General features: G+C 37.7%; 1 protein-coding gene across 1 annotated transcript in view; it reads right to left on the bottom strand.

Moving 5' to 3' along the window:
• The window catches only part of LOC124607241 (disintegrin and metalloproteinase domain-containing protein 22), a 1,086,760-nt gene that overhangs the window by 120,206 nt on the left and 941,711 nt on the right, over positions 1 to 24,843 (bottom strand). The window contains exon 19 of the mRNA XM_047139515.1: positions 13,385 to 13,487. Within this exon, the coding sequence (XP_046995471.1) occupies positions 13,385 to 13,487 (103 nt within the window). The remainder of the gene's footprint in view (positions 1 to 13,384; positions 13,488 to 24,843) is intronic.

The raw sequence follows: 24,843 nt of genomic DNA, 5'->3' as shown, positions 1-24,843 counted from the left end.
TGAACATGCACAGTAACAAGATCCAGAATTCTAAGGAACATTAAACACCAATTTGACAGGTAGTGTAAGAAACACACTTAAAGTAGAAAAATGAAGAATAACTATGAAAACAGGTGTGCTAATGATATCATTCAAGGGATATGTAATTGTTTTTACAATGAAATCTGATTTTGATGTAAGGTACATGACCAATATTTCAGTTTAACTTTTTTCTCTCTGAGCATTTAATTAGTACTTCAAAATAATCAATCTGAGTAAAATTTATCAGACTTCATTGTAATTACTATCACACTTTATACAGTGCAAAAGAACTAATGTGATCTATTATCTTAGTGCACATACAGAGGAAACAGCTATAACTTCACTACACAGTGTGTCATAAAAGATCAGAATAGTGAGGGAAAATTTTTAAATACTTCTCAAATCTTTAAATAGCAACCATCTCATATTATTTTGTATGTACAAAATGTGGAGTCTATTCTGATCCAAAATGTTTATTTTTACAGCTAAGGGCGATGTGTAGAAAGGTTTTTGATGTCAACTGTGTTTCCTTCACTGTCATATGTAAGTATCATATTGCCAATTCTTTATGCATATAGCTCTGGGTGGGACAATTCAAGCAACCATTACTCAATAGTGCTTTATATCCATAGATAAATAATGGTCAATACAGAATGAAGTGCCTGTGATCATTCTCAAATTTGATTAGGAATCACATCTAACATATCTTTGTGCAGTATACAAGACTTTTAATGTGCATCTTTCACACAGTGCCTTTATGATACAGTGTATGCAGATCTGCATAAATTTTGTTGAATTTTTGAATAACAGAAGAAAACAAAATTTTTTACAGAGATTCCACCTGTCTTCAGGTTTTAAAATTTTATGCTTAACCATATAAATTCAGTGGTCATTATTACTGTACTATTATTATTACACTGAGACAGTAAATAGGTACATTGTCTATTCCAGTTTATGAGCCATTTATACAAAAACTGCCTCAGTTTAGGATCTCTCTGAACGTCACACACTCAAGTTGAAAAAAGTAACTTCTGTCAAAGTATATGAATATTACAAAATTTTCTCCCTGTACTGAATGCTCCTTCTAGTGGGTCAATGAGATTGGATGCTCATGAAGGAAGCAGATTATATTACTGTTTGAATGGCTATTGATAATCACAAATTCATTAAACAAAAGTCTTCATTAAATAAGATGAAGAGGAAATTACATGCTTTCGCTTCAAATGGAATGTTCTATAGTCAGTGATATACTTTGGAGGAATTTCAGGAAACACATGCTGCTTTCTTTGTAGGATCTTAGTGATAGTGCTTCACCATTGCCTTCCTCCAACCTGTGAATAGTTTGTCAAATGCTTTAATATCTAGACATGACCAATGAGTGCATACAGAATGCGTGATGATGATTGTGTTGTTGTAGGTCATAGGTGGATATGATATGAAGATAGAGAGTGGAACCCTATCCTACAACATGTACCTCTCCTCTTGACAAGTAAAGATGGAGAAACTGAAAGCTATGTTCCATGCAGTGGACACATCACTCTTAACACCATTAGATACCCTTCCTCCATAAGCATTGTGGAAGAGTTTGGAACTTAGTCAAAAATGTTGTATAATATAGTGATATCTACATCTCACTAATTATAAATGATCAAATTCTGTGAATGTTTCATATTATATACCTCCATGTTTGAATGTAACCATGTCACTGTCATCTGTGAACCTCACACTAGTAAGGTTTTTAAATGAAGTCTTTACAAATTCTGAAAGTATAGATCCAGATAGTAACTGCAATGTACTAATCTCAGCTAGACTGGTCAGTTTTAAATGAAATGTTTCCAAATTATGAACGTATAGATTTGTCAAGTAATTTGTGACCAACATTTTAACTGAGAGTGATTACCATTTGTAAATTGATCTAATCAATCACTAAATAAAGAAATAAAATACAAGAATCCATTATTTTATAACAATGATCAGTAAGTGTGACTTGCACTTGAAGCATATGCAGTCAAGGGAACATGAAATGATGTAACCTTCTGATGATGAGCCAATAAGGCTTGAAAACAGTGTAATGATATTTGGAAGTTCTGTGAAATGCCTAACTTTATTATGTATTATAAACATTAAGAAAAGTTTGCTCTTAATAACATTTTTCTTGTACCTTGGAACATTCTCATAGTTTGCTTTGATACACTGATGTCATTTAATATGGATATAGCAGTGCATAACAAGAGAGCACAGTACCCAGCTCTGTCCTGTGTAATAAGCACAAAGAAATTATAAACTTTGCATGTCTCTTAGTTGTTTATTTTATTTATCCATCCATTGACAATAAATATTGTATGGATGTTGTCAAGGGTACATGTAAGCCATTTCAAAGAAATGGGACACAAACAATATATACGTTAAAAAGTACAAAACAAAATAATACAATGAAGTTAATAATAATAGAATGAAATTAATATAGCCTATATACATCCCTGCTTGTTATTTTAAATACATATACCTATCTGATGATGAAGAAGTGACTAAGAGTTCCTCTGAGAATAATCAAAGCAGCAGTCACAGGTGGTACTACTACCCACACATGTGATAGAACGTCCATAATGACAATCTGTTCCCTTGGTCTACCGACTAGAGCAGCTAACCATAATGAAAGGAAAGCAGATGTCCTTCTTGATAAAAACAAGTAACTGAAATTAAAGTTTAAAACCACTCATTGGTGTCATTTCTGGGAAACTTTCCAATGTGTCCCTTGATAAGCTGATCTCAAGAAGGATCCATTTGATACTGTGAAACCACAAGAGAAGCTACTTGAAAACCATGGTATTACAGAGTGTTTGTCAGTTATAATGTCCCTGGACACAATATGCCTATATATAGTGTACTTTTACAAACCCGCAAGGCAGAGGTCTGTGAAAACCCACATAATAAATACTTAACACCAAAAAATTCACCCTGCACATTTCAGATGCTTAACATTTAGAATGGATAAGAAAGGATACATTTCAAACTAGTATATATTTTAAATTTATGATCATTTTTATAGAGATTCTTTTCTCTCTCATGAAAACAATAATATTCTAACAAAAGAATTGCGGCACCATACAACTCTCTGCTTATCGTATTGAAGGCAGATATGATACACATCCTTCTTCATCACTAAATGTTTCAGTGGAATCTCGCTTCTGAAAATTTACTGAATTTTTTACTTATAAGATGTTAATATTTTGTTCAATTTTTGTCTACTCTGAATGTTGTTTTGGATCAACAGAGCAGCACACTTAGAAGATATTTTTTTCCATACACAACAGACTGCACCACATGTACACTGTGTTCTGTGTTACCAGAAAGGTACTGTTTTCTGTGTGACTGCTGTCAAACCCCCGAAAGGACATAGGGAAGAAGTCTGTATTGTGTAAAACATCTTCAGTTGTTGTAATGGTTCATTACATAGTTTAATTATTTATTAAATGTGATATGATGCCTCTGGGAAACTGCAATCATGGAAGAGAAATTTGTTTTGATCCCACAACAATTTTTTTGATTGTTGGTTTTGACTGTTACGTAGAGTCATCTTCAGTTCAAAAGCATATGCGCAAAATGCAGTTTATTCTAAAGCTTGGTATTAAATGACATACATCTGTTCTAATTCTTAGTACTACATGACTTGTTTGTAAACGCTATACACCTGTTATATAGTATCAATCTTTAGAATCAACTGCATTTTGCAGTCACCTTTTTGATACGAAGGTTACCATGTGTGAGAGTTGAAATTGGTAATCATTAAAACTGCTGTATGATCACAAAGGGCTGTTATTGCATAAAATAAAGTCAGTTTAATTTCTTTGTGTACAAACCACTGCTGGGCTAACATATTCTGTATCTATGCGTATTATAAATTAAAGAGTCCCACCATGTTTTTTCGTCTGTATGCGATGGTTAACCTCAGGAACTACTATAGGAATTTTGATACAGTTTTCTCATATATATATACTGACTCAGGGGAAGGTTTGCTTATATAATTTATAATTGCAATAATGATGATTGTGTAGTGTATATATTGTTATCTGTTTTATATTAAATTGATGTTTGGAATGAAACCTCATGGCAATGATGGGAGATATGAACTGGTCAGCTACAGAGGAGGTGGTGTCTGGTAGGAAAAGCAGTAAAGCAAACAGCTGTCAGAACTCCAAAGAGCAACAAAGCTTGACCAGAATCTTTATACCTATATGTATTATAAATTATATAATTTATAAATATTTTGTGCAAATTGGCTTAATTGTGATGAATAAAATTCTCTCACCACATTTTTCTGTGTGTATGTGAAGGATAAGCTCAGTAGCTACTGAAGGGATTTTGCTACTTTTTCGCTAATGAAGAGACTGATTATGAGGAAGGTTTGTGTATTTATCACCATTGCACCAGACATGTCATCCCCATATACGGGATCTCTCTCCTAAGAATCATCATGTGCATTTTCTCTGATGTGTCAGCAGATACTTGCAATTTTGTTTTTGCATTGTGTAGCTGGAGTCAGGCCAATCAAATAGTGCTCCTTGCATCTCTCATGTGATGACAAGTGTCAATGGAAAGTGTCAGTTAGTTTCCTGTTACAACCAAACTGATTTTTACAGGAGAATTTTGTGTGGCCATTCACCAGAGCAGTACAAGACTAGTCAGTCCAATATTTGTTTCAATGATATGTATTATGAGGGATAGTAAAACATGAAGAATAGCCAGTACTCCACCAGTGACAACAATGCCCTGGCCCACACTGATACATACACACACACACACACACACACACACACACACAGTGAATCACTTAAAACTTGCAACGCAAATATTGCGGAACTGGAAAGTGCTGCTGATGTGTGGTTTTCACAGAATGGATTGCCTGTCAGCCAATAAACAGATTGTAATAATATTTAGCAATTGTATTTTTTGGGCAAACCTACACTTTTTTTCAAATGAAAAAATCCCTATTCACATTAACAAACTAAAGGCAGAGTACTTTAGAATGTCACTAGTGTTTGTTATAGGGTTCTAGTGTGAGTTTTTATCAGATATTATGTTTTGAAAAGTATCCACCCTGACAGGCATTTGTGCAATTTTAACCAGTGTAGTTGCTAGGTATGATGTTGTTACATTTGCTTACAGTGTACTTGTGTGTTCATTGAGTGCACTGTGACTTGCTAGTCATTTAGTGTGTTACAATCCAAGCAGTAGGTCATGAGTGGACGATGGGATTTACAAATGCAGAAAAAGCTGACATACTCATGGTGTATGGAGAGTGTGGAAGAAATGTACTTTGCTCTTTTACAGTGTATGTGGGAAGATACCCAATAGACTCAACCATCTTGGCACTTATTTGTCAATCTCTTCAACCAGTTATATGAAAATGGTAGTGTAACTCCTAGACACTGTAATGGAAGAAAACAAGTGATGACAGAAGAGGAGGAAATTAATGTTCTTGCTGCTGTTGCTGCTGAGCTGCATGTTGGCTCCTGTGCAATCGCACAAGGAAGTGCATGTGTCAGGCAAGTGTCCTATACACTCTGCATCAATATACGTTCTATCCCTATCACATCTCTATCCATCAAAAGCTGCATGGAAACAACTATGAGAAACATGTTAACTTCTTTACATGGCCATTAAGACAGGATATTCCAAATGTGTTATGTATCTTATTTTGTGATGAAGTCACATTTACCAATAATGGCCACGTAAACTGCTGAAACACGCCCTATTGGTTGTTGGCAATCGCTGTTGGCTTCTTCAAGTGGAACATCAGCATCCATGAACTGTGAAAGTGTGGTGTGGGATAATGAACCATCAGCTCATAGGCCTGTTTTTCATAGACGGAACACTGAATGTGCACAAGTATTGCAGCCTCCAAACGGATCATCTTTCATGCAATCTAGAAGAAGTTCCTCTATAGCCTAGGAAGAACCTGGGGTACCAACATGATGGCTGTCCAGCCCGTAGTGCACAAAGTACTTAAGCATGTCTTCACAAATTGTTTCCAAATTTTTGTATTGGGTACAGAGGATCTGTAGCTTGGCATGCCCGTTCCCCGGATTTGACACCTGTAGACTAGTTACTGTGGGGAAAGCTGAAAGATGCTGTCTACAGTGACATACCAACTACACCCAATGATATGCAATGACATATTACTGCACCTTGCTCAGACATCTCCACTGAAATGCTAGCATGTATGTAGCAGGATTTCATACAAGATTGGAAGCATGTACTGCCATTGCGGTGGGCATTCTGAATGCAGTCTATGTGTCATTTGTCGTCAGAATCCACATAACTAGTATATGCACTTGTGTTCTTCTTTAGTATGTGCCACCACAGGTATTGTACAATTGTTGGAGTGGGAACTTCTCAGAATAAAATATCTCATAAATGACTCACACTAGCCTCCTGGAACAAACACTACTGACATTCTAGTTTACCCTACATCTGGTTTATTAGTGTCCTTAGGTATCGCTGCATTTAAAAAAGTGTATGTTTGCACAAAAATAAACTTTCTAAGTATTATTACAGCCTCTTTATTGGCTAATAACAGGAGCCCCTGAGTACTGATCCATTCTGTGAAAACTGCACATCACAGCACTTTCCAGTTCCACAATATCTGCAGTGCAAGTTTCAGGTGAATCACTCTGTATAGTGATTGGTTACAGGAACTGTGTGTTTGGTTGGGAGTCATAACAGACAGAGCATTATGACTCTGTAAGTTGTTTGTTATATCACTACACAGAAACAGCACAGAGCTAGCAAACTGCAGGCAACAGATCTGTCAGGCTTTTTTGAACAGCAATCACAGATTGAAACAAATGTCACCCGGCATCCAAAATTTTAGCAGTGACAGTATATTATACAGAAAAGTGGTAAATAGTTGAAGAAAATATACTTTAGGCCAGTAAGTTACATAATTTAAAGTATATTACAGTCTTCACAAAAACATTCACCAAGTTTCCATTAGTTCTGAGGATGACAGTATATTTTGATATTCCTTTTATGCCTTTTGGGATGTCCAACACACACATATTCAGTTAATAATTGGGACAAGGTTTTTGAATTTGTAATTAAACTTAATATGTGCAATTTGTGGTAAAGTTATTATGAAGAACAGCATAAATATGATCCGTTTTTCACATTGGTTGTGTTTCAGTTTGTGAAGCTAAATACCAATATGGATACCAAAAGTAATTTATGGTTTTATTGAAAGATCATCATGTTCCTGTACCTATCATGAAGAAATGAAACATACCTGTTAACTTCAAAAATGCAATACTGTGTGTGTGTGTGTGTGTGTGTGTGTGTGTGTGTGTGTGTGTGTTTGTACAGAGTATTACATCTGTGTCAATAATGACAAAATAATTGCTGTGCATGTTTTTACACATGTGGTTTGTTGTATGTTTTCAATATTTAGAGAAACACCTCAGTTGAGTTTCCATTACTAATCAATTATTAATGTATACTTGAATTTTATAATGCTATGAGTTAAGAGCATGAAAAACATGTACATTCCATTTAATGCGAAAGCTGGATGAACCCAGAAATAGATTTAAGAGTATGTACAACATGTAGAGGCAAAAGGGAAATCAATTTGGGAATAGGAATAAATCTATGGTCCAAAAGTACATCACACTTTTTTAACAAACACCTTAGAGGAACATTATTCATCCTCTATGGTTATTTGATTCCATCATGTATTTTTACTGTCAAGGAATAGTCTTTTACTAAGTCATCAGACATCAAATCTGCTTCCTTCAGCTAATTTGAGAATGTATTTAAATATCTGCTCTAGTATGAGAATGAAAGTATGGAAGAGTGTGTGAGAACTACCTGCTGATTTTTCTGCTCACTAACCTGAGGCAGAGGGAGAAGTTTTTGTGTACTACGACTGACCTGTAGCAAAGGGCCATCAGAGCAAATACTATGAAAACCCCCCCTACCACGGACATCAGCATAACTACAAGAAATACAGTGTTTGTGCTGTGGTAGTTCTCTGTTTTAAATCACATGCAAAAATAATAAGAATAATTTTTGGTGGATTTCATTTTAAGGTAAAATAAATTGTTTAGCAGTGTTATTGAATGTATTGTGTTGTGAGAACAGGGAAAAAAGTGACACGATTTTAACATAAAGAAATTGGGAATAAGCATTTGTGATTTGTAACCGGAGTAACAAAATTAATTGTTGTGGGGACCGTTGACAAAGAATAAATTGACTCACAGTTGGAGAGATGACCGTTGAAGTGCCCCAGTGTTGTCACCATTTAAAGATTTAGAAAAGAAAGATATCATTTATATTACATTTCCCCATACGATGACGAGTTGTGAAGAATTCAGTAGTGGTGCCGATTATGACCCATATCCACACGATGGCCAGGCATGCAGACAGAGAGAGTAAAAGAAGGAAAAAATGAAAACAAAATACAGAAGCATAAATAAACAACGATGCACCAAGGGTTTAACACAAACTGTACATATGTCAGAAATAGGAAATATAAAGAGGCTCTGCAACCATCTACAAAAACAACAGTTATCACAACACTACAACATTTCTTTTTACACTGTAACACATGTACAACATGACAAACATACAAAAAGTTTCTTATCTTAAAAACAATACTAGTTTAATAAAACATCATACAACAATCAAACACACCAAAGTAAGAATTGTTCAATGAAGCAAATATCACACCATGACCACTGCAATTAAATACATAAGCAAAGATCAGGCATATTGATAGCAATATTATTCCTATTGTACACAGCAATCATTGTGTCTTCCTTCAGAATCTCATGAAGAAATATCTGTACACCAAATGCAACCAAAACAATGATCCACAGTTTATAATTGGAAAAAAATAAACAACAATGCTAAAATTAAATCCCAAATATTGATATACAACCATTACTCAAAACACCAATGCACATATATCAAGGCAGCAATGTCTACTCTAATACAGGATTTAGAACATTTTCGCGTATTTATACAGGTTTCACAGCATATTAACCTAATTCACTGCATTATTTGTAATGGGTCTTAAGGGAAGAAGAAATCTGGATATAACTACTGAGAAATTTTAAGTTAAATGTTCTTCATATCTTCTCTTTCTCATTTTTAACTTCAAGTTTTAACTGCAGCTATAATTTTTTGTGTGAAGGTGAATGACTTTTCGAGTTCACTGTATTATTGACAAACGATAGGAGCATATGGCAGCACTGATCAGATTAAAATGAGTTTATCAAAAATCTTATGCTTATCAGTTTGTGTGTGTGTGTGTGTGTGTGTGTGTGTTTTTACAGAGTATTACATCTGTGTCAATAATGCCAAAATAATTGCTATGCATGTTTTTACACATGTGGTTTGTTGTATGTTTTCAACATTTAGAGAAACACCTCAGTTGAGTTTCCATTACTAATTAATTATTAATGTATACTTGAATTTTGTGTGTTGGTGAAATAGAGGACTGTATAGACCTGGGATAGGAACAGGAAAGGGGCTAGATGGGCGAGGCCAATGAATAAAAAAGGCTGAGGCCAGAAGGGTCACAGGAACCTAGGATATATTGCAGTGAGAGTTCCCACCGGCGCAGTTCAGAAAAGCTTATGTTTGTGGGAAGGATCCACAGGGCACTGGCTGTGAATTAGTCACTGAAATGTAGAATACCCTGTTGGGCGGCGTGCTCAACAACAGGGTGATCCAGCTGTTTCTTGACCGCAGTTTGTCAGTAGCCATTCATGCAGACAGACACCTTGTTGGTTGTAATGCCCACATAGAATGCAGCACAGTGGTTGCATCTTACCTTGTAGATCACATGACTGGTTTCACAGGTAGTTCTGCCTTTTTATGGGATAGATGATGTTTGTGTCCAGACTGGAGTAGATGGTGGTGGGAGAATGTATGGGACAAGTCTAGCATGTAGGTCTATTACAGGCATATGAGACATGAGGTAAAGGGTTGAGAGCAAGGGTTGTGCAGGGATCAATGAGTACACTGTGTACATTCAGTGGATGGTGGAATATCACAGTGGGAGGGATGGAAAGGATAGTGGGCATGACATTTCTCATTTCAGCACATGACGAGAGGTAGTTGAAACCCTTGCAGATAATATAATTCAGTTGCTCCAGTCCTGGGTGGTACTGAGTCATGAGGGAAATTCTCCTTTGTGGCTGAACAATGAGACTTTGGGAGGTGGTGGGTGTCTTATCTTTACAGTCCCACACCACCTCCCAAAGTCTCATTGTTCAGCCACAAAGGAGCATTCATCTTGTAACTCAGTACCACCCAGGACTAGAGCAACTGAATTACATTATCTGCCAGGGTTTCGACTACCTCTCATCATGCCCTGAAATGAGAAACATCCAGCCCACTATCCTTCCTACCTCCCTCACAGTGGTATTCAGCCGTACACCGAACCTACGCAACATACTCATCCATCCCTACACAACACCTACTCCCAACTCCTTACCTCATGGCTCATATTCCTGTAATAGACCTTGATGCAAGACCTGTCCCACACATGCTCACACCACCACCTGCTCCAATCTGGTCACAAATATCTCATCAAAGACAGGACTGACTGTGAAACCAGTCATGTGATCTACAAGCTAAGCTGCAACCACTGTGCTGCATTCTATGTAGGCACAACAATCAACAAGTTTCTATTCGCAGGAATGGCCATTGGAAAACCGTGGCCATGAAACAACTGGACCACCCTGTTGCTAAGCTCGCTGCCCAACACAACATTCTTCATCTCAATGTCTTCTTCACAGCCTGTGCCATATGGATTCTTTCAACAAACACCAGCTTTCCATAATTGTGCAGGTGGGAACTCTGACTACAATATATCCTATGTTCCTGTAACCCTCCTCTCCTTAACCTTCGTCAGTTATTGTCCTCACCCATCTAGCCCCTTTCGTGTTCTCATTCCAGCTCTACACAGTCCTCTATTCCAGCAACACACCCAGTCTTTTTACTTCTCTCCTTTTCCACTATCCCTCACTCTGTCCGTCTCTCCCCCACCCTCTTTTGAACCTACCAACTGCACCTAGCTCCCCTACCCTCCGTCCACCTCATCCTTGCACGCTCCCCAGCAGCACTTCGCCGTCCCCCATTCCTACCCTTCTATCCCTCCTCGCCCCAGCCTCCTTCTCACACCTACCCAGTTGCCTCTCCCGTCAAAAACTGGTGCAGCTGCTCCTAGTCTGGCTTCAGCTGCTAGAGACTGTGGTCACATGTGTGTGAGTTGCATTCCTTTTCATAATATTGTTACATTCCATCCTGGTTTTTCCACTGTTTGATGTTGTTGTTACAACAAGAGAGTATTTGGAGCAGGACCCAAGATGTTTCCTAATCAGAATAAAAATTTCTTTCTTCTTTCTTTTTCCTTTTCTTTTTTATATTATTTGAACTGTATTTTTCATTTCTCTCTTTTATTGTGCCACTGTTTTCGTTCCTATTTTAAAACCTCTCTGTTAAAGCACTTTTAAAATTAAAAAGAATCTCAACTTAAGGCAATAAAAAATAGCCTCCTCCCTATATCAAGGATCTGATACTTTTTCTACAGCTGTATTTGTTTCATTCTGTATTTTTTCCTCACTTTCCATTTTGCTTAGAATGTACAGGGGCTGGAAAAAAAAATTATGGAAACACTTGAATGCAAATGCAGATGCTGCCAAAGCCTGCATGTGGCACTGGTGTTTTTGACCATGAATAGCACCTGTGTAATGCCCTCAATATGTTTCAGATGTTAGTCATGGTCAGAACAGTATTGTGTGTAGTTGTGAGTGAATTATGTCAGAGCTATGTGAACTTGAACATGGGAAAATTGCTGGTGCTCATATCAGCTTCCGTAACTGTGGTAGCCAAAGTATTTGTTGTTTCAAGAGATACCGCATTGAGCATTTATATTTCATATAGGGAAAGCAGAAAAACATCATTCATTAAGTCACAATGTGGATGAAAGTGTGTGTTGAGTGATCACGATGGATGATCACTGAAGAGGATTGTGAAGAAAAGTAAGAGGATGACAGCTGCAAATGTGACTGTAGAACTGGATCTTAAACTCACAAACCCCGACAGCACCAAAATATCAACAAGGGAGCTCCATAAGAAGGAATTCCACAATGAGCTGGAATTTCAAAATCACTCATTAGTGGTGCAAATGCCCATTACAGGAAGACATAAAACCTGGACTATGGAGCAATGGAAACAAGTAATTATATCAGATGAGTCTTGTTCAGATAAGTCTTGTTTCACGATGTTTCCTGCTTCTGCCCAAGGTTACATTTATGTATGTCATATCAGGCCTATGATGCAGACTGCTGGCTGCCAAGAGTGAAATATGGTAGAAGTTTCGTGACAATTTGGGCAACCACTTCGCAGTATTCCTTGGACAGCATGGTTACTCTGCAAGGTTACATTACAGTCAAGGATTATTGAACATCCCCAATGATGATGATTTGTTGCAAAACAACAAAACCCTTCTATTCACACAGTACACATCATCCAGGACTTGTTTCGAGAGCACAAGGATGAATTGTCGCATTCCCTCTAGCCACCAGTCACCACATCTCAATATTACTGAGCCTTGTGGTCTATTTTGGAGAGAAGGGTGCATGATTACTATTCACTTCCATCATCCTTACCTGAACTTGCCACTATTTTGCAGGAAAAATGGCATAAGATTCACTTGAAAACCATAAAGAACCTGTATTTATCCATTCTGAAATAACTGAAAGCTGTTTTGAATGTGTATAGTTTTTCTACATTATATTAGGCATGGTAATGTGTTGTGTTTTTTGTGCTTCCATATTTCTGTCCATCCCTGTATATTTTGTTGTATTTACACCAAACCCCACAACAACATTGGACTCTTTTCTTAATTTACATAATCCACTTTCCATGCTGCACACTGCAGCTATTCATTATAAAACAATGTGAGCAATACAACTTCAGAGCATTATATGGGAATTAAAATCTATTTCAGTGATAAGTATTTATTTTGTCGAATACGGTACAACTTGTTTCCTGCGGGACGGCATTATTTTTATTTAATATGACGTGTAGATAATTATGAGATGTCAGAATGATTATCACTATACAATGATGAGTTATTTAAAGGCACTGCATAGCAGACACAGTTCTTTAAGTGTTGCTATGAGCTTAACAACTTATCGTCACTAAATCCATGTTAGGCATACACAAATAGGGTTATAAAAACAATTATGAAAATCCTGTATTTGACTAAACATGCTGTTAATAATGTATCACAGCAAGCAGTACAGAACAAGATGCGAATGAACACCAACAGCGTCGACAACTGGCACTGTACCTGTAGCAAACGGCCATGCATGCAAATATTATGATGACACTGTTGACCACTACGACCAGAATAAACACCATGGTTAATGTGCTTAGGTTGTTGTTACTACTCCCTGAAATAGAATTGTATGTCTTTAATTGAAAAATTTGCTCTGCTGAAAAACATACTGCAATTTCTCTTTACTTATATCGCATAAATTTTTTAATTTAAATAAATGTTGAAATTCTTTCATCTTTATTCTCAATTGTGTTTGTACTTATGATATGAAAGGTGATGGAAGTCCATGACATACACTATCATCATTATTTATATTTACTACATAATGCAGTAGATACTTTGATTGACATTATTGACACTTTTCTAGACCCTATAATCAGTAAATAAAATGTAAAAAATACATGTGTCTCAAAGCATACACTGAAATATACAATGGACTTAGATTCCTCATAGTCTCACTCACATATATTTAAATTTGCTACAAACCAAAAGTGGAGTGATGTCTAATGATCAGTAGGTGACTAATGTAGTTTCATTCACTAAGCACAATATTAAAACATTTTGCTGCTTTATAATTAGAATATTCACACATTTACTTGGCATTTTCACTATTTTGTACTGCAAATATCAACCCACTTGATCTTTGTCATTAAAAAATATGAAAACATAAAAAAGACACCAGTAATAATTAATTGAAGAAGATACACGCCATTAACTGTTAATATTTTTTACTAGTAGTGACATTGTAAGAGGAGAAATCCAAAATTCATTTTGAAAACCTTAAAAATATATTATACCTAAGGTGAAAATACGACAACAAATTCATAGTAGAAAACATAAAAGAAAACCAAGAGTGATATGAAAATGATACACAAGGAAACACATCAACATTTCACAATTTTATAATTTTATTTGCCTCCTTTCCAATTTGTTTCACTTTTCTGATCATTTGAGTCACCAGCACTGTCATTTAATTCATGGCCTTCGAAGAGTATGTAAACTTTTACTGAACACTCCTCCAGCTTCATAAAATAATTACATCTTTAGCAGTATTCTATGTGTATCATTCATAATTTTTGCTTCATCTATAACATGAATGAAGACTGCAATTTTCCCCATTGAGCCACTTCCATACTTAGGCTAATGTTTTTACGCACAAGGTCAGTGACTGTTTATACAGCATTAAAATGCATATTCTGAATATTCGTGGCGTTTCCACATGTTTCTATGCTGTGTTACATTTATTACCAAAACACTGTTTCTTAACTGGGAGCACAACTTGTATTATTTCTCTCTACCTTGCATCTTTTATTTTTAGTAAACTTCGCCATGCAGAATACAAACTAAGCACTCAAAATGTTGCTCAATGAATCTATTGCACAAGAAGAGAACAATGTTCATTCAATTTTTGTGAAGATGCAAGGCCTAAGGCCATTATGTCACCAAGTATTTCTTCATGATCAACAAGGTTTGTATATTGGCCAAAACAGTTAGGAAATCTGTACAAAATATCTGGATGTAGTCTAAAAGTTTCTCAGTATTTCTGCAAGACAAAATGACATGCCATTTATCTTCTCACCTGTCTGATGATTGAGACATTAATCACATACTGGAATTCTCTGAGTTGTTTTTTTTAACACTAATATTCGTTATGATATGAATAACATAGGTGCAATCTATCAGCAATGTGATTTACTGAATTCTTTGGCATGGCAAGCCACAAATGGAACAGAAGCCAGGCAGTCATAGAATGGTGTAGAAAAGTTTCACGCGATGTCCACATCTGTTTCTGACCATTAACAGTTAACTGTTGCTTTTTATTCACAACCCTTCAGAACAGGCTGCAGGATGTTTTCTTAATGGCTTAGGAAACAATAGCGAAATGCATAATATCAATACATACTGTCTGCAGTACTTTTCATGGATGTGTCCCATTAACAGAAGTCCATCACAGTGATCAAAAATGTAATGTAAAGAAACTAGTTGATAAGAGCACAATAAATTAAGCACTGATCTCTTTTCTGAAGAATCATGAAGTAGTATTGAGCTTCAAATTTGATGTACACTGCCTGACAAGAAAAGTCAAGCCCGCAGAAGTAGTAGTCGGATGACAATGTAACTTCATACACATACACATCATTGTATGTAAATGATAAGAGATGCAATTCTCTTTGACAGGTAGAAGACCACCAGAGTGCATTGGTGTTGTTTATGTTTAGTGTTGTTAAAACACATTGTAGAGCATATAAGGGACGAAAACAGCATCAGATGTTGAATCATGACAGTGAAAGACATAGAGAGGCTACATACTCATGTGAGACTGTGTTAGCAGCACCTGACAGAGTCTGAAAAGAGCCACTTTGTGAGTCTTCATTTGGCCAGCTGGTTGAATCATGTGACAGCCAGATTTGTGGGGCACTTGAATACGACAGTGGCCCACTATTGGATAGCTTTGGCAATAGGGCAGACATACTCATTTTCAAAGTTCCTTTTGACCTCATCTGGCTGCTACAAGCATATTGTAAACCCTTCTCAGAACAAGTAATGGACTCCCTGCAACATTGTGTGTTAGTCATTACCAATAGTCAAAGGTTAGCAGCAGCCTAACTAGTAAATTACTATTCCATGCATAGGCTGCCATTAACACCACAGCACAAATAGCTGCTTTTAGAGTGGTGGCATGACCAGAAAGCTACACTACCTTGGATGGGCACTGATGGCTAGTTGGGCAGTGACCTGGGGAGTGATCCCATTATTCTTTTGTTTTGGAGAGGCTTAGCTGTATTAGTCTTGGTGACAAGGTGTGGGGAGTCACTGAGTATGACTTTAGGTCATCGTTGGAAGTGATTGATGGAACTCTGATGGCACAACGGTACATCATGGACGACCTGCATCATTATTTGTTACCTCTCATGCAACATTATCTTGGTGCCATTTTTCAGCAGGATAATGCTCACCCACACATGGCCCATGTCTCTATGAATTGTCTGTGTGATGTTGACATACTACTGTGGACAACAAGATGATCAGATCTGTCTCCAATAGAACATAGGTGGGAACATCTCAGACATCAACTGCCAGTATCCACAGTATCAAGGAGCAGCTACAACAGCTGTGGGCCAGCTTGCCTAAGGAGAGAATACAATGGCTTTATGACTACCTTCCCAACTGAATCCATGCATACTTCCAGGCGAGAGAAGGTGCAACATCATACTGATAAGTGGGCTCATATTGCCAAGTTCTTTGTAAATTTGGCTAGATTTTGTTATCACTGAAATAACATCACATATCCCCTCAACCTGCGAAAAATAAATAGATCATTTATCCCATTCACACCACCAGAAATATGGTTTCCTAGAGCTAATGGTCTCCCACATAATGATCACCAACTGTTGATTTTTAATACCAAAATGAACAAAAATAATCAGAGAACTACAGGGGTAATAAAATGAGAAGGAATTAAAATATTCAAGAAATATGTGTGAAATACAGACTGAAAATATGCACACTGGAAGTTAAAACAAGGTGTCAGGTTATTACCAGGACACACAGTGAATACTCTGCTCCTTGCTGCTGATCAAATAGTTATTCAGATGATGGCAAATTAACTCAAGTTTAAAATGTATTAAAGAACAGACATCACATTTTCAGCTGTTAGGCAATAATTTTAGCTAATAGATGAAGTAAGTTTCAAATCTACACCATCTACACTCCTGGAAATGGAAAAAAGGACACATTGACAGAGCTCCATCGCAGTCTTTAACACTGGTAGCATGCCGCGACAGCGTGGACGTGAACCGTATGTGCAGTTGACGGACTTTGAGCGAGGGCGTATAGTGGGCATGCAGGAGGCCGGGTGGATGTACTGCCGAATTGCTCTACACGTGGGGCGTGAGGTCTCCACAGTACATCGATGTTGTCGCCAGTGGTCGGCGGAAGGTGCACGTGCCCGTCGACCTGGGACCGGACCGCAGCGACGCACGGATGCACGCCAAGACCGTAGGATCCTACGCAGTGCCGTAGGGGACTGCACCGCCACTTCCCAGCAAATTAGGGACACTGTTGCTCCTGGGGTATCGGCGAGGACCATTCGCAACCGTCTCCATGAAGCTGGGCTACGGTCCCGCACACCGTTAGGCCGTCTTCCGCTCACGCCCCAACATCGTGCAGCCCGCCTCCAGTGGTGTCGCGACAGGCGTGAATGGAGGGACGAATGGAGACGTGTCGTCTTCAGCGATGAGAGTCGCTTCTGCCTTGGTGCCAATGATGGTCGTATGCGTGTTTGGCGCCGTGCAGGTGAGCGCCACAATCAGGACTGCATACGACCGAGGCACACAGGGCCAACACCCGGCATCATGGTGTGGGTAGCGATCTCCTACACTGGCCGTACACCACTGGTGATCGTCGAGGGGACACTGAATAGTGCACGGTACATCCAAACCATCATCGAACCCATCGTTCTACCATTCCTAGACCGGCAAGGGAACTTGCTGTTCCAACAGGACAATGCACGTCCACATGTATCCCGTGCCACCCAACGTGCTCTAGAAGGTGTAAGTCAACTACCCTGGCCAGCAAGATCTCCGGATCTGTCCCCCATTGAGCATGTTGGGGACTGGACGAAGCGTCGTCTCACGCGGTCTGCACGTCCAGAACGAACGCTGGTCCAACTGAGGCGCGAGGTGGAAATGGCATGGCAAGCCGTTCCACAGGACTACATCCAGCATCTCTACGATCGTCTCCATGGGAGAATAGCAGCCTGCATTGCTGCGAAAGGTGGATAAAAACTGTACTAGTGCCGACATTGTGCATGCTCTGTTGCCTGTGTCTATGTGCCTGTGGTTCTGTCAGTGTGATCATGTGATGTATCTGACCCCAGGAATGTGTCAATAAAGTTTCCCCTTCCTGGGACAATGAATTCACGGTGTACTTATTTCAATTTCCAGGAGTGTACATCTACATATATACTACGCAAGCCACTGTATGTTGCATGGTGGAGGGTATCTTGTGCCACTACTAGTTAATCCTTTTCCTGTCTCAGTCACATAAGGAGTGAGGGAAAAATGACTGTTTATACATCTCCATACGAGTCCTAATTTCTCTTATCTTGTCTTTGCAGCCATTATGTGAATTGTGACAGGAGAGTTATTCTGCAGTCTGCTACAAAATGCTGGTTCTCTAAATTTTCTCAATAGTGTTTTGCGAAAAGAACATTGCCTTCCGGCCAGGGAGTTCCGCTTGAGTTCACAGACCATTTCTGTAATAGATGCATGCTGATCAAAGCTACTGGTGACAAATCTAGCAGTATGCCAATGAATTGCTTTCATGTCTTCCTTTAATCAAACCTGGTGGGGATCCCAAACACACTAGCAATAATGAAGAACAGGACACATTAATATTTAATAAATGATTTCCTTTATAAATGAGCTACAGTTTCCTAGAAATCTTCCAATAAAAGCAAAGTTCACCATTTTCCTTCCCTACCACTGACGTTATGTACTCGTTCGATTTCCTATCATTTTGAAACATTACACCCAGATAGTTAATTGATGTAACTGTGTCAAACAGGACACCACTAATACTGTAGTGTGACAATATATGGCAAAATACACAGAACAGTGAATGAGGAGACACTGAAGGATATGAAGCTAAAATTTTCAAAATTAGTGTCTACGATATTCCACCATACGGAAGCAAATCTTAGAAATTAACTAAGAAAAATGAAAGAAGGAAGTCAGCTGAAATGAAATTTTTAAGGGAAGTTAAAGGATAGACCTCAGAGATCAAAGAGAAAACAATAATATAACAGATGAATTTAATACATCTTTTATCAATGAAAAAAATAGAGCACGGGTGGATAAAATGAAAATAACATATCAACAAAATTGGAGTAGATAGCTTGTGTAAACAAGTAATGAATTATAAATCAATAGCGAGGAGAGCTGTAGGACAATGAAGGACAGATGAAGTGAAGAAGAAGATTTTTTAACACAATTATAGGCTCCTTCGAGTACTCTTATCCTAAGGAACAACCTTTGTAAGTAGATTAAATGCTCCTAAACTCTGGGTTACAAATGGTATCCCAACATCATGTGAAACTAACACAAGACTTAACTTAGTATCAAGGGATGCATTTGATGACAGATTAAAACTGCATAACAAACAGTACTGTGAAATTCTGAACTAAGTCATCACTGTCAGAAGCAGGTAATTTATCGTTGAACAAGCAGTTAGCAGATAGTCCAAAGTTTATAACGGAACTATAAAATTAATACGTGACAGAATAGCTGGCCAGTTCTTGTCATTTGAAGGTGAAATTTTAAGTTCTGTCAACAAATATACAAAATTGTAAACACTATCCTTCTTTTCCGAACTGTTAGTTTTCTTCTCAGGGAGGGAACAGGGATAGGCTGGTGTAGATAAGAGCGGTATGTCAGTCAGACAGCCATTGAGAGGGACCCATCTGTGTCAAGGAACAGCATTAGAAAACAATTTCAATGAAATTCAACAGCATCCTACATCTCTGAAAGACTTTTTCAGTACTATAAACCTTCTTTAAAATAAATGTTCAAGTGGTTATTATCAAATTTTCAATAAAGAATCCAATGTTATTCATCCAAGCTTTATAACACAAAGCTACTTGGGTGATAAATCCATTCACAGTAGTATTTTACCAGAGAGTCTGAAGTACACTGTTGTCAAGCCACTTCAAAACAAACAAGGTAAAACATTAGTAATGCATTACTGACCAATCTCACTGTTGTACTTCCAGAATTTTTCATGAAGATCATGTACAATAGACTTTATAAACACTTAGTACTGAAAAAAACTCACTAGCCAACTGCTTGAACTTCAGAAAGGATTGTCAACTGAAAAGGCTATATTTATATTAACACTGGTAACATTTAGTGAATTGCTTAAAACTTTTCTTGCATGAAATGTTACATCGTCATGCAAAAGTTAGAGTATTATGGAATAGTAGCCACAGCATGTTCATTGTTTTTGTATTACCTACATGGTAGAAAACATAGTGTATCAGTTCTGTGTAACAAGATAATAAGCATGCAGAATTTAGAGCACTCAGGCATTATGTAACACAGGCTTTTAGTTTGGGTCTTCTGCTGTTTCTGATACAAATAAATGATCCCCATGCAAAGGTTACTTTATGGAGTAGTAGCTACTGTAGGTCCATTCTTTTTATATTATATACATAGCAAAAAGTAACACGTATCAGTTCCAAGTCAATCACATAACAATGAGCATGCAGAATTTAAAGCTTTAAAAAATTATAGCCCACAGGAGTCTATTTTGGGCCCTCTGTTGTTTCTGAGGCATGTAAATGATCTTCAACTTGCATTGTCTGAAGAAGCAAATTTTATACTTATTGCAGATAGTACAAATATAAGAATAGAAAGAAGTGCTTCTCTTCTTACTAAATGAACACATAGCAAAGTATTTGAAAACACAAGAGAAATTGAATAAGATTTGAAAAGACTTCAAACACAGAATTTTTAATTCTAATAGAAGTACAAGTGGTAAAAACAGTCTACTTAAACAATGAAATATGATTAGTAGAAAACATTAAGTCTTTGGTACCAGAGATAGGTCAAAACCCTAGTCGGAAAGCACACTGCCTTGAACTGACGAAAAGCCTTAGTCCTGCTATGTTTGCAATACACAGAATTACTGCTACTGGTGATTTAAAACGAAGACATTATGTTATTTTGCACATTTCCATTCACTAAAGAGTTACAGAATCATTTTTGGGAAAAGTCAATCAGAAAGGGATTGTATTTTCAGAATACAGAAGTACACTGTAAGAATTAAATCTGGTGTTAGGTCTGGAACATCTGTACAGGCCACTTCTTTTTTTTTTTTTTTTAAAGAAAGATATATATTCATTAATATCCTATGTCAGTATTTCTTAAAAAATAATGAGAAGCATGAATATAATACTAGGATCAGAAGCTACCTCTACAAAAACTTTCAAGCAGTTAATATTAGTGCAGAGTCAAAATATTTGAAAACATGTATTTAACAATCTGCCAGAGCATATTAAATATTTTGTAGGTAATATGGTCAAGTTTAAGATTGAATTAAAGAATTTTCTGTTTGACTACTGCTCCTAGTCCACAGAAGAGTACTGTCACACAAATGTTTGATGTTTTATGTTATTCTATAACCAACATTAGCATTGAAATTGAATACTCTTTCATAATATTAAGTGATTTCATTATTTTTAATTTGAATACAATGTATATCTTAGACTGCTTCCCACATCTTATGGATTCTCCTCCACAGGATCCACATAATATGGCTAATGTATTGTAATGTTTTCTTTCAACTCCATAGCGAACCAACTAAAACACTCACTAGTGATAACTGATTTCAGAAGAGCACCTGTCCATCATCAAACAGATGCAGCAACTCACAGCATGTATTCATTGACACATATATCGCTTAGCAAAATTAAACAATTTGCTTAATTTTTGCACATTTTATTTGGGACCTCAATTCAATAAATGCAGTATCTTAAATGTTTTCTCTCTCTTTCAATCCTCCCTCTCCTCCCACTACCCTTTCACAACCCCAGCCCTCGACCTTGACCCCAACCCTTTTACTCTCTGCAAAACGATATGTGAATCTAAATCATATGTAGTATTCAGTCCGTTGTTTTGTTTACCTGTAACTACATCTCCTCAATTAGAGATCAGCTATCACAATGCTTAAAAGATTATTATTGTGTGTTGTTACCAGATTACTGTATTGTTTAGCTTTTACTGTAAGCAGTGACCATACTTAAATGCCACATATCTAGGTGTCAAATTGATAAGCATTAGCAAAACTGAAACAGGATTTTTCTGATATACAAACACATTTACAATAGTTCCCTCATTCATTTTTCATTCATGGAGTGAATGGCAAATATATTATTAGATATTTATTTTTAATTATCTAAAGGACATAATCAAAAACCACATTGGGAGCACTAAATCTGAAGAAAGCTCATGCAATCATTAAAAGATATAATCATACAGGGAAAGTAGCACTTACCTAAATAAAGCAGAAGATGTAGAAGGGCCAGTAGTCACATAAGCAAAGAAACTACATTCTGAACTGATTAATTGGCAACCTCCACTGTTAGCCACAAGGAAAATTCGAGGAGGAGAAAAACTGTTTACAACTGACAAATGGCAAGCTAAATCAGTCGTGTTTCATATTTAGGAGGGACTTTGGGTAAAGCACACACTAAAGGATGCTGTCCATTAGATACTGTACAGATTAAAATGCCAGTCACATAAAATGTCTTACTATTAACTTTTTTGCAATGTGACTGCTAATATATTGTCACTGTTACTAATGTAAAATGAAATGAAGTGATCATATGGCATAATTTGCTGGGAGATCCTGTCTGGGGTAGGTTGACCACCTGGTGCAAGTCTTTCTACTTGATGCCACTTCAACAGCTTGTGTGTTGACGAAGATGAGGTGAAATGATGAAGATGATAAAAACACCCTGTCCCTGAGCATCGAAAATTTTTGACACAGATGGATATTGAACCAGGTAACTCAGGATCTAGATGAAACAACACTAACAAACTAAATTAATATAAAATACATTGCATGGCACTGTATCTTCTTCAATTTATTTTAAACTAATGAATATATCAATGGCATATAAGTGGCAGTGAAAATACAAGTAATACAATAAATTGTTAAGAAAAAGTTGGCTTAAGCTGCTACATTATGACAAGAATCATTTATCATCCTATTTCTCATGAATAAGTGTAGTTAGCTCCATTACTAGGCTCGTAGTAACACTGCAGCATGTGAAATGCACCTAAAATGTACTACATCACTAAGCTAGCTGCAGAGACACATAGAAATTTAACAATGATTAGTCAATGTTAGTGAAAATATATGAGATTCCATTTACAGTGAAACAGTCATAGCTTCCATGTTTAGTTTAGTGTTCTGAAAGTAAGCAATCTACATTTTCAACAATCTAAGGAAAAGATTGATTGCTACTCACTGTAAAGATGACATGTTGAGCTGCAGACAAGTACAATGAAAAGACCCTTACACTTTAGCTTTTGGCCAAAGCCTTCATCAGAAAAAGGAAACAAACACATATGTATTCACACAAGCAAGCACACCTCACACACACATGACCAACAACTCCAGCAGCTCGGACCGGAATGCAACTACCATTTGGAATGGAAGCAGCATGGGTGGGGGGGAGACGAGCACTGTCTGGTGGAGCATGCAGAGAGTAGACTGCCAACAGGCATGTCGTTGGGAGCCTGTGGAGTGGGGAGCAAGAAAGGAGAGGAAGGGAAAGTATACAAACAAATCTGCAGCACAGCCATAGGCACCCACATTGCATGCTCCTATGCCAATTTGTTCATGAGCCACCTAGAGAAGACCTTCCTCGCCCACTAAAATGCCGAACCTCTAGTCTCATTCAGGTTCACTGATGATATCTTCATGATCTGGACTCACGGCCAAGACATTCTATCTTCATTCCTTCACAACCCCAACACCTTGTCTCCCATCCATTTCACCTGGTCTTCCTCAGCCCGGCATGCCACCTTCCTGGATTTTGACCTCTTCCTCTCTGATGGCTCCAACCACAACTCTGTCAACATTAAACCCATCATTACCTGCATTTCAATATCTGTCATCCCTTTCACACCAAAAAATCCCTCCCATACAGTTTGGCCAACTGGGTATGGCATGTCTGTAGTGACAAGAACTCCCTTGCTCAGCAGGCTGAGGGTCTCAACAAGGCTTTCACAGACAGGCACTATCCGCAAACAGATCTCCGGGTCATTTCCCCTCTCATCAACCCCAAGAACCAGCTACAATTGAATGCCCACTTTGTCACCCAAAAGCGCCATGGACTAGAACAACTCAACCACATCCTTCATCAGAGCTTTGATTACCTATCATCATGCCATGAAATGAGAGGCATCCTATCCAACATCCTTCTCATCCCTCCTAATGTGGTGTTCCATCACCCACACAATTTCTATAACATCCCAGTCCATCCTTATGTCAGGCCAAATCCCCATCCCTAGCCAGAGGTATCATATTCCTGTGGAGGACCCAGGTGCAAGACCTGCCTGATCCACCAATCAAGCACTTCCTATCCCAGTCCTGTACCTGTCTTATCCTAACCCCACCGAGACCGAAGCAACTGTGAAAGCAGCTAATATCATATACCAGCTCTGTTCAATCATTGCACAGCTTTTTATATTGACATGACTATCAACCAGCTGTCCACAAGGATGAGGACAATGCCAAACTGTGGCTAAGAGCAGTAGACCACCCTGTGGCAACATGCGGCTGAGAATAACATGTTTGATTTCAGTGACTGCTTCATTACTAGAGCCTTCTGGAACTCTAGTCCACAATCAGATTTTCTGAACTGCACAAATGTAAGATATCTCTGCTCCCAAAATTATCCT

The sequence above is a fragment of the Schistocerca americana genome, chromosome 3, assembly GCF_021461395.2.
Source record: "Schistocerca americana isolate TAMUIC-IGC-003095 chromosome 3, iqSchAmer2.1, whole genome shotgun sequence".
Classification (NCBI taxonomy): Eukaryota; Metazoa; Arthropoda; class Insecta; order Orthoptera; family Acrididae; genus Schistocerca; species Schistocerca americana.
This window is presented reverse-complemented; position numbering and strand designations above follow the sequence as displayed.